The sequence below is a fragment of the Peromyscus californicus genome, unplaced genomic scaffold, assembly GCF_007827085.1.
Source record: "Peromyscus californicus insignis strain IS unplaced genomic scaffold, ASM782708v3 Scaffold_9__1_contigs__length_137607984, whole genome shotgun sequence".
Lineage (NCBI taxonomy): Eukaryota > Metazoa > Chordata > Mammalia > Rodentia > Cricetidae > Peromyscus > Peromyscus californicus.
The window spans coordinates 53,189,770-53,201,836 of NW_026294617.1; the positions used below are offsets into that span (position 1 = coordinate 53,189,770).

Genomic DNA, 12,067 nt, shown 5'->3' on the forward strand with positions numbered 1-12,067 from the left:
TCTTCTTGAAAAGTATTGTAGAACTCTATGCTAAAACCGTCTGGTCCTGGTTATTTTTGTTTTGTTTTGTTTTGTTTTGTTTTGTTTTGTTGGTAGACATTTAATTACTGCTTCTATTTTATTTGGGATTACAGGTCTGCTTAAATTGTTTATCCAATATTAATTTAACTTTAGTAAGTGGTATACATCGAGAAATTATCCATTTCTTTTTTTTTGCAAAGTATGTTCTGAACAATTTTAAACTTTATTAAGTAAAAATTGCATAGACACAATGGTAAGATAATGAACAGAAAAGTTAAATACAACTTATCACACGTAAGATGTATTATTGTATAATTAGCAATATCAACCCTAAATCCCCACTTCCACAGTGGGAATGGGATACAGCAATATTAATCTAATGAATTAAGTAAAGAACATAACCTTAAATTGAATCAAATGTTTCAAATAATTCAATATAGCCCTAGCAAAGCTGAGGTTTGGTTTCAATGAGATCTGGGATAAAAATGAATATTTACCATTATAGTTACTTCTAATCAACTTCCAAAAACTAAGGCAAGTCTCCTTAATTCTGGGAAAGAATGTGTCTTTAAATAAGCATGATGCTTTTCTCAATAGTCCTACATCCTATGCAAGTCCAGTAGAGTATGATGGGTCAGAAAAGTATCAGTTTGTACAATTCATTGTCCTTTCTTGTACTGTTTTCAAGCTTTAAAAAAAATACATAAAAAAAACCTTCAGCTTCAATTTAACAGATACAACTCTAGCATTAGAGACGCTAGTCAACACTTCCTGCCTCTTCTTGCTGATGTCCCTCCTGATCTTAATCAGGAATGACATTGTGATGGGCATTCCTTTCAGGAATAAACAGTTCAAACAAGGAATAGAGTTGGTAATTAGAGAATATTTTAAAATGACAACTGCCAAGGTTTGTAAATGAGTGAGTGAAAACATAAACAATCATTGGTGGGGGAAGAAGACAAAAAAATCATAAACTAAATCTAACATTAAAACAATTCACAAAATAAATCCAACATTAAAACAATTCATAAACTAAATCCAACATTAAACCAATTCATAAACTAAATCAAACACTAAAACAATGTTGTTTGAACTTGTGTTCTTATGTGGGTTGATCAGCAGTTTCTAAGCTTGCAGTAGTTACATGCAGCTATAGAAAGCACTGGGCAGGACTCCCCAGGTTAGGACTATTTTGAAGAAAGTGGGCTTCCTCCATGTCAGGCAGCTCAGTATCTGTTTTAAATCTTTTCAACCCATCTTGCTTGAGGTATATAGAAACATCGATGAAAAAGTGCAGGGTACCATAGCAACCAGGTGGATGTTGTTAGAGTAGGTGACTATGCAGGATTTCCCACACCATCCTCTTCCTGAAAGTGGGCATATGTTGCTGAGAAAAGGTAAGTGGTTGGTCTCTAGAAATGTAATCTGCATATTTACAAGTAAAAATTCCACAGTCACTCCCATTCAGGTGTTGAGGAATCTCCTTTGATGTCATACTGTATCTTTTCCACTCCAAAGGGTCCAGCTCAATGTTCCTTCGAGTTTTGCTCTCATTTTGTAAATATTCAAAGATGGTCTCACAAATACTCTGCCCTGTCTGTCCCAATGAATCGAGGTATACAATACTTTGTTTTCTTAGGTCGATTACTATCAGGCTCCAATGTACCTTCTGGTGAATAGGTACTAGAATAATTTCTTTTTCAAACAGTTTTATTCCTCGAGTCCATCTTTTAACAGAACAGTAGCCGCCATGCTTTAGTTTGGGGTAAAAGAAAGTGTTGAACACATGAAGAGCCGGGTACCCTTTTTTGTTATTTCTCTCAACCAGAAGATTCATGTAAAAATTGATGACCTCATCATTGAGCCACTCACCATTCTCTAGGGTGTGGATATCTCCTCGAGTAATTTGCAACTTGAAAGTGTTACTTAAGATTTCCTCCTGGGGTCCTGGACCTAGTGCATTTCTTTGTAGCATGAATCTTAATGGTTCTTATTAATAAAATCAAACCTGAGGCCAGTTATTGGGGTGAATACTGGGAGATCAGAGAGAAAGAACAAGCCACAGCTAATCTCACCTGGCCAACTTCTCAGCTGATCCTCTTTCCTCAGACTGGAAGCCTCTGTGTCCTCATATCCGAATGGCTCTCAGCTGAACTGTGCTGCTAGAAACCCTGAAAGCTTAACCAGCCAAATGCTTCTAGTTTCTGGTCCTCACGCCTTATATACCTTTCCGCTTTCTACCACCGCTCTGCTCCCTGGGATTAAAGGCTTGCATTTTGGAATTAAAGGCGTGAGTCACCATGCTTGGCTGTATCCTTGAACACATGGATTTCTGCCTCTGGAATGCTAGGATTAAAGGCGTGTGCTACCACTGCCTATCCTAAGTATCTAGTGGCTTTTCTGTTCTCTGACCCCAGATAAGTTTACTAGGGTACACAATATTTTGGGGAACACAATACCACCACATTTCTTATTTCCTTTTCCATGTCCTCTGTAACATTAAGGACTTCATCCATTCCTCTGCCCTTTTCCTGTTCTGCAACAGGCTTTTTCTCTGCTATAACTACTGGCTTCTTGTTGGGGAGTGACCTACTGCTGCCACTATGCAGGAAGACTTGAGCCTCTGCTCTTAGCAAGTCAGGCTCCAAGTGGTGTCCCCTTCTTCCTTCAAGGTTTACTGCATCTTTCTTCTGTGTATCAGAAGAGTTCTCTGTACACGTCCTCACTTTTTTGTCTGTTGAGACACATTCCTTTGTGGCAACAACAGATCGTTTAGGATCACACTGAGTTGTTCTGGATCCATGACTGTGCCCTTCCACACACCCTTTGATCTTCAAGGTGTCCACCAGGGTTGTGAGAACCCTCTGTGGGTCAGATTTCATATAATCACTGGGTGGAAGGTGCTGCAGTAACCTTTGGTACTTATGCCTTTGGTGGTTTTTGGCATATTCCTCCATGATGCAACAGGGCCGCTTGCGACCCTTGCCACCATCCCCAGACTCTCTCCCAGTTACAGCCTGCTCCTGTGGACCTTTGGCCCACTGTGGGGGCTTTAGTTGTCTTAGACTTTCTTGATGGGGTTCCCGTACCTCATCCTTGCGTGGCTGTTGACTTTGAAGCTCTAGGTCTTGCTGCTCCTGAGGTATCCTCTTCCGAGTTTTGCTGGGCTCTTCAAACTCCAAATCCATTCCACCCTCATCCTGGCATTTCCGTTTTTTACCTTGTCCCAAAGCTTCAGACTCTGTCCTGGTATTTTCATTTTTGACCTTGCCCAGAAGCTTCAGGTTTCATCTCCATCCCACACTGTTGAGGTTGCCACATGGACTCACTTCTGGATTTGCCTTTGCTGGGTACTGGCTCCCCGGTATGGTATAGCCTTCCTATTTCCAAATGAATGCACCCGTCTGCCTGACTCTGGCTGGGTATTCTTGGGCTATTGTCACCCTGACATCTGAAGAATTACTTATTCCAGTAACGGTATAATCCACAAGTTGACTCAAGGTCAGAAACCTATCGGTCCACAGGATGAAGAGCTCAGAATAGCTTATCTTTATAAACAAGAGTTGACTTTGGACGTCAGGGTCAGTCAGAGTATGAAGCCAATTGAGCTGGCAACGGGAACCAATTGGTGAATAATCAAATGTTGGCAGTTCACCGGGGTCCACTGTGGGAAACCCCATGGAGTTCTAGGATTACTTCCTCAGAAGGGTCCCTCAAGGGCTCAGTAACCGGCTACAGACCCAGCACTTCAAAATCGGACAATTGTCCTAGCCACCATAAGACACCAGGTCTTAACCATGCAGCTAACACATTGGAGGCAAGCCTCACAAGTGATGCCTGACTCCGAGGTTGCCCTACCCACAGCCTTCAAGGTTCCATAGCTGATTGTGATGTGACCTGAAAGAATGTAAATCAACATTCTTTGGAGGGTGACTGCCCCGCTCACCCTCAAGTAGATCCAGGAGTTGGAAAAAAGGGTTAGAGTGTTGCGAACGAATCATACACATCTCAGTTTCCTTCTGTAGAGCACAGGGTTACCTAGATCGTCTCAGTACAATCTAGCTTGTCCTGATTAGTACATTTATCTTTTAGGAAATTGTCCACCATGGTCAATAATAGAAAACAAAATATAATTGCCCTTCAAAATGGCTCCTCACAATGTGCTTACTAATTACAAAGAAAAAATAGAATTTTGCTATTATAAAACTCAGTAGGTACTGTTGTGTGACAAAACTTTTAATGTAGAAATGAAATACATGTCTACTCTCCCCAGATAGAGAACCCAGGACAGATCAAAGTACAGATACCACCAAAGTCCAACTTGGTGAACTAGTAAGTTTTATTGGGGTTACTTACAGTAATATGGGTGAGGGGTTATTTACAGGAGCAGAAATGACTCAAAGACAGGTGCATCATCATAGCCCGCCCTCAGCATGAGTGACAGCTCACAACAGCTGGGAACCTGGAAACACTGCACACCCTGCAGGCAACTCAACAGGCTGGAGAGTGTCCTTTCCAAGTGACTCAGTTGATCTAAACCTCTTTCAAGCTGGATGGTTACTGCTTCTTCCAGGTAGCTGGTCTGAGATCTGCTCTTCTGAGAGTCTTCCTTGCTGCTCAGCTTCCTTCCATCTGAGAGAGACTCTTAGCTTTTTTTGCTTATTCTGGCAAGAAAAGGTCTAGTGAATCTCGTCAGTTTCAGGGGACTGTCTGAGCTCTTTCGAGTTGTTTGTATTCCTACTTAAGGAGCTTTCTATCAGGGTGGAATGTTTCAATCTTGGAGGAAACTGTTGCACAACAGATACCAACACACCAAGTATAAGAACATTGCCAATGAAAATAAATAAAATCTCAGCTTTGTCAATAGGATTCATTGAGAAAAAGACACATCACTACCTTGGTGACAGTCCTAGCAATACCACAAGCCCTGAACTCATCCTTAGAAAACAGTAGGAAGAATTAAATTGGAGCTGGAGTTACAGATGTGTGGTTTTTCAGTGGGTGCAGGGATCTGAATGCAGTCGCCATCATTATACAAGTACTTTAACTACTTATTATCTCTGGCCCCTTGAGCAGCTCTTTCATCTACTTTCAAAAGTATAGAAATTTTTTACAAAAGTGTGAGCAGAGAAGTAGAGACACATATTGTTTGTTGTTTACCATTGAAATGTAACCACTTAACAAACCGTGTAAGTATATTTATACCAGTGTGTTTTACTGTAAGGAAAAATGTACTTTTTTTCTGTAAAAGGTTTGACTTTCTTATGATTGTTATTTCCCCAGGTGTCATTTTATTCTTATCAGGCTTCTTTCTATCCTTTCTAATTACACTGTGGAAATATTTGTTCACAAACAGAAAAAAAGTTCAAATTCCCACACTGATCTTTACATCGCTGAACAACCTAATGACTGGGCTCCCTTTGTAATGGTGAACATTCTGTTTAGAGGGTAAATTTACTCTACTAGACTTGTAAAAACAGGTGTTTTTAGATTGTGTGAGCCATGAGGAATTTGCTCCTACCTTGAATATCCCCTGTCAGCTGGCCCAAGATGATGTACTTCCTGGTGCAATTGGGTGTAGTAAGCTTTGCTGTTGAAACCATCAGCCCTCAAATAACAACACGAGGCCATTATTAATTCATCCCTTTCACTTCCTCTCTCTCTCTCTCTCTCTCTCTCTCTCTCTCTCTCTCTCTCTCTCTCTCTCTCTCTCTCTCTGCTGGAAATCCTTCCTATCCTCTCCTACCTAGCTATTAGCCATTTAGATCTTTATTACACCAATCACAACAATACATCTTCACACAGTGTACAAATATCCCACAACATTTCCCCCTTTTTATTTAAATAAAAAGGAAAAAATTTAATTCTAACATAGTAAAACTATATACAATAAGAACAATTATCAGATACAAATTATATTCACAATGTTCAGTCCACTTGTATTGGGCAAATTTGGAGAAAGTACTGTAATATCTATCTTTGTGAGTCCAAAGTTTTATACCTATACTATTTTTCTATTATAACTTACATTACCATCCTAAAAAATATCTTTTTAGACCTTAAAACAATTTTTAGATAAACAACTTAAGCTTTTATGTTTCTCAACCTTATAAACTTTACATCTCTTATGTAAATTTCTTTTCTGAATTTGGTAACAAGGAAAACTATAACTATACCTATCTAGTCTTCAACCCCATCAGAGATCAAAGAAGGATATAATATTACCTGAGTAAATAGGAAGTCCAGAGCAAACAGCTTCCAAAACTATAGAAATGGCAAAGACAGCTGGCTGCCTGGAGAGTCACTCGAGGTTCCTCTACAATATTGGGGAATCCATCTTCAGCCTACAGGCCTAGAATATCTGACAGAGTTTTCTGTGAAACAAGAATTTTGAAAGACTATCCTACCTTGTCTTGGCTAAGTTCAGCTGTCGCTTTTTTTTACATCCTTCTCATCCAATTTGGACAGCATACTGTCAGCAGTCAAGGCAAAGGCAGTTTCTTGCCTAATGGCTAGTGCCACATTGAAAGCATACTCTCTATGGAGGTTCTTCAATACCCATCACCCTCTTTTGAAGTTAATTGGTGCTGCCAGGAGCAGACATGTCTCACTGTCATGAAAAGACTTGTGTTATTAAAACATCTTAAATATTATATTCTGTAGATCTCTGAAGTGTTTAAAGACCACTTATCAATCTAAAATATTTCTGTTTGACCTTGAAAACATACCTAACATGACTACATGTCTGATTGTTATAAAAGACTACTACCCTGCATTTCTTAATTATCTTAAATAGTTTATAATAATAGTTTTCAAGGCAAGGTCACCCATGGGGAGTCAGCAAAGCCTGGTACATTGAGTTGAGGCAGGTCCAGTCCCCTCCCCCCTTCACCAAGGCTGTGTACAATGTTCCACCATAGGCACTGGGCTCCAAAAAGCCAGCTCATGCACCAGGGACAAATCCCGATCCCACTGCCTGGGGGCCCCCTAAACAGTTCAAGCTAAACAACTGTCTCACCTATCCAGAGGGCCTAGTCCAGTCCCTTAGGGGCTCCACAACTATTGGTTGACAGTTTATGCATTTCCACTAGTTTGGCTGGCCATCTCTGTATGTTTTCCCATCATGATATCAATATCCCTTGCTCATAGAATCCCTCCTGTCTCTCATCAATTGGACTCCTGGAGCTCAGCCTGGCACCTGGCCTTGGATCTCTGCATCTGCTTCCATCAGTTACTGGATGAAGGCTCTATGATTACAGTTAGTAAATTCACTAATCTGATTACCCAAGGAGGAGAGTTCAGGCACCCTCTCAACTATTGCTAGTAGTCTAAGGAGGAGTCATCCTTGTGGATTCCTGGGAACTTCCCTAGCACCCTATTTCTCTCTATTCCCATGATGTCTTCATTTATCATGGTATCCTTTCCTTGTTCTCCCACTCTGTCCCTCTTCCAGCTCAAACCTCCCATTCCCCTATGTTCTCATACCCCATCCCTTGTCCTCCATTATCCTACCTCACCCCCAGTTTGCTCATGTAGATCTCATCGATTTCTCCTTCCCTGGGGGATCTATGCATCCCTCTTGGGGTCCTCCTTGTTACCTAGCTTCTCTGGAGTTGTGGGCTGTAGTCTGGTTATCCTTTTCTTTACATCTAGTATCCACTTATGAGTGAGTACATACCATGTTTGTCCTTCTAAGTCTGGGTTACCTCACTCAGGATGATATTTTCTAGTTCTATCCATTTGCCTGCAAATTTTATACTATCATTGTTTTTTACTAGTGAGTAGTACTCCATTGTGTATATGTGCCACATTTTCTTTATCCATTCTTTGGTTGATGGGCATCCAGGTTGTTTCCATTTCTGGCTATTGTGAATAATGCTGCTGTGAAAATAGTTGAGCATGTGTCCTTGTGGTATGATTGAGCATTCCTTGGGTATATGCCCAAGAGTGGCATAGCTGGGTCTTGAGGTAGATTGATTCCTAGCTTTCTGAGAAACCACCATGCTGATTTCCAAAGTGGCTGTATAAGTTTGCACTCACACCAATGGTGGAGAAGTGTTCCCCTTGCTCCATATCCTCTCCAACATAAGCTGTCATCAGTGTTTTTGATCATAGCCATTCTGACAGGTGTAAGATGGTATCTCAGAGTTGTTTTGATTTGCATTTCCCTGATGACTAAGGATATTGAGCAATTCCTTAAATGTCTTTCAGCCATTTGAGATTCTTCTGTTGATAATTCTCTATTTAGCTCTATAGCCCATTTTTTAATTGGATTGTTCAGTATTTTGATGTTTAGTTTCCTGAATTCTTTATATATTTTAGAGACCAGCCCTCTGTCAGATGTGGGGTTGATGAAGATCTTTTCTCATTTGTAGGCTGTCATTTTGTCTTACTGACTCTGTCATTTGTACAACAAAAGCTTCTCAGTTTCAAGAGGTCCATTTATTAATTGTTGCTCTCAGTGTCTGTGCTACTGGTGTTATATTTAGGAAGTGATTAGCTGTGCCAATGCGTTCAAGTGTACTTCCTACTTTCTCTTCTATCAAGTTCAGTGTAACTGGATTTATGTTGAGGTCTTTGATCCACTTGGCCTTGAGTTTCGTGCATGATGATAGATATGGATCTGTTTGCAGTCTTATACATGTTGACATCCAGTTATGCCAGCACCATTTGTTGAAGATGCTTTCTTTTTCCATTATACAATTTTGGCTTCCTTGTCAAAGATCAGGTGTTCATAGGTGTGTGGATTAATGTCAGGATCTTCAATTCAATTCCATTGTTCTACATGTCAGTTTTTATGCCAGTACCAAGCTATTTTTATTACTAAAGCTCTATAGTAGAGCTTGAGATCAAGGATCATGATGCTTCTAGAGGTTGTGTTATTGTACAGCATTCATCTAGCTATCCTGGGTTTTTTGTTTTTCCATATGAAGTTGAATATTATTCTTTCCAAGTGTGTGAAGAATTGTGTTGGGATTTTTGATGAGGATTGCATTGAATCTGTAGATTGCTTTTGGTAAGATTGTCATTTTTACTATGTTAATCCTAACTATCCATGAGCATGGCAGATCTTACCATTTTCTAATATCTTCTTCAATTTCTTTCTTCAGAGACTTAAAGTTCTTATCATACAGGTCTTTCACTTGCTTAGTTAGAGTTACCCCAAGGTATTTTATGTTATTTGTGGCTACTGTAAAGGGTGATATTTCTCTTATTTCTTTCTTAGCCCATTTATCATTTGTATATAGGAGGGCTACTGATTTTTTTAGTTAATCTTGTATCCTGCCACATTACTGAAGGAGTTTATCAGCTGTAGGAGTTCCCTGGTAGAACTTTTGGGTCACTTATGTATATTATCATATTGTCAGCAAATAGTGAAAGTTTGTCTTTTCACTTTCTAATTTGTATCCTCATGATCTCCTTTTGTTGTCTTATTGCTCTAGCTAGAATTTCAAGTAATATATTGAATAGATACGGGGAGAGTGTACAGCCTTGTCTTGTTCCTGATTTTAGTGGAATCACTTTCAGTTTCTCTCCATTTAATTTGATGTTAGCTGTTGACTTGCTGTAGATTGCCTTTATTATGTTTAGGTATGTTCCTTGTATTCTTGATCTCTCTAGGACCTTTATCATGAAGGGATGTTGGATTTTGTCAAAGACTTTTTCAGCATCTAATGAGATGATTGTGTGGTTTTCTTTCTTTCATTTTGTTTATATGGTGAATTACATTGACAGATTTTCATATGTTGAACCATCTCTGCATCCCTGGGATGAAGCTTACTTGGTCATGGTGGATAATTTTTTGATGTGTTCTTGGATTCGGTTTGCCAAAATTTTATTGAGTATTTTTGCATCAATGTTCATGAGGGAGATTGGTCTGTAATTCTCTTTCTTTGTTGCATCTTTGTGTGGTTTGGGTACCAGGGTAACTGTAGTCTCATAAAAGGAGTTTGGTAATGTTCCTTCTGTTTCTATTGTGTGGAACAATTTGAAGAGTACTGGAATTAGCTCTTCTTTGAAAATCTGGTAGAATTCTGTGCTGAAACCATCTGCTCCTGGGCTACTTTTGATTGGGAGACTTTTAATGACGATTTCTATTTACTTAGGGGTTATTGCTCTATTTAAATAGTTTATCTGGTCTTGATTTAACTTTGGTATGCAGTACCTATCCAGAAAATTGTCCATTTCTTTCAGATTTTCCAATTTTGTGGCATACAAGTGTTTGAAGTACAGCCTGATGATTCTCTGGATTTCCTCAGTGTCTGTTGTTATGTCTCCCTTTTCATTTCTGATTTTGTTAATTTGGATGTGCTCTCTCTCTCTCTCTCTCTCTGCCTTTTGGTTAATTTGGATAAGGGCGTGTCTATCTTGTTGATTTTCTCAAAGAACCAACTCTTTGTTTCATTGATTCTTTGTATTTTTCTCTTTGTTTCTATTTTATTGATTTCATTCCTCAATTTGATTATTTCATAGCATCTATTCCTCCTGGGTAAGTTTGCTTCTCTTTATTCTAGAGCTTTCACATGTGCTGTTAAGTCTCTAATGTGAGATTTCTCCATGTTCTTTATGTGGGCATTTAGTGTTGTGAATTTTCCTCTTAGCACTGCTTTTATAGTGTCCCATAAGTTTGGGTTTGTTGTACATTCATTTTCATTGAATTCTAGGAAATCTTTATTTTCTTTCTTTATTTCTTCTGTGACCCATTGGTGATTCAGTTGGGCATTATTCAGTTTCCATGAGATTGTAGCCTTTCTGCAATTTATGTTGTTGTTGAAATCTAACTTTAAGCCATGGTAGTCTGATAAAATACAGAAGGTTATTCCAACTATTTTTGTATCTGTTGAGATATGTTTTGTGACTGAGCATGTGGTCAATTTCAAAGAAGGTTCTATGGGGTGCTAAGAAGAAGATTTATTCTTTTGTGTTAGGGTGGAATGTTCTGTAGATATCTATTAAGTCCACTTGAGTCCTAGTGTCTATTAGTTTCCTTATTTCTCTGCTAAGTTTCTGTCTGGCAGACCTGTCCATTGGTGAGAGTGGGGTACTGAAATCTTCCCCTACTAGTGTGTGGGTTTTGATGTGAGATTTAAGCTTTAGTAATATTTCTTTTACAAATGTGGGTGCCCTTGTATTGGGGGCATAAATGTTCAGAATTGAGACTTCATCTTGGCAGATTTTCCCTGTGATAAATACGTAATATCCTTCCTGATCTCTTTTGATTGATTTTAGTTTGAAGTCTGTTTTATTAGATATTAGGATAACTACACCAGCTTGCTTCTTAAGTCCATTTGATTGGAAAGACTTTTCCAAGCCATTACTCTAAGGTAGTGTCTGTCTTTGAAGTTGAGGTGTGTTTCGTGAATGCAGCAGAAGGATGGATCCTGTTTTAATATCCATTCTGATAGCCTGTGTCTTTTTATGGGTGAATTGAGACCATTGATCTTAATGGATATTAATGACCAGTGATTGTTAATTCCTGTTGTTTTTTGGTGGTGGTGGTGTTGTGTGTTTCCCTTCTTTGGTATTTATTGGTGTAAGATTATCTATTGCCTGTGTTTTCATGGGTGTATCTAACTTCCTTAGGTTGGATTTTTTCCTTCTAGTGCTTTCTATATGGCTGATTTGTGGATAGGTATTGTTTAATTCTGATTTTATCATGGAGTATTTTGTTTATTCCATCTATGGTGATTGAGAGTTTTGCTGGGTATAATAGTCTGGGTTGGCATCCATGTTTTCTTAGTGTCTGTGTAACATCTGTCCAGGACCTTCTGGTTTTTAGTGTCTTCGTTGAGAAGTCACGTGTTATTCTGATGGATCTGCCTTTATATGTTACTTGGCCTTTTTTCTTTGCAGCTCTTAATATTTTTTCTCTATTCTGTATGTTTAGTGATTTGATTATTATGTGACAAGGGTACTGTTTTTTTTTGATCCAGTCTATTTGGTGTTTGGTAAGCTTCTTGTATCTTCATAGACATTTCCTTCTTTAGGTTGGGAAAATTTTCTGTACCTTTGGGTTGGTATTCTCCTTCTTCTATCCCTATTATTT

At 38.9% G+C, this 12,067-nt stretch overlaps 1 protein-coding gene across 1 annotated transcript; it reads right to left on the reverse strand.

The window, feature by feature from the left end:
• Positions 1 to 1,164: 1,164 nt before the first annotated feature.
• Positions 1,165 to 4,076, reverse strand: LOC128106237 (sentrin-specific protease 2-like). The gene is given in 3 exon segments (XM_052731584.1): positions 1,165 to 1,985; positions 2,476 to 3,264; positions 3,266 to 4,076. Coding segments are annotated over 3 exon segments (1,506 nt in total). The 5' UTR covers positions 3,343 to 4,076; the 3' UTR covers positions 1,165 to 1,345.
• Between the last annotated feature and the right edge of the window lie 7,991 nt (positions 4,077 to 12,067).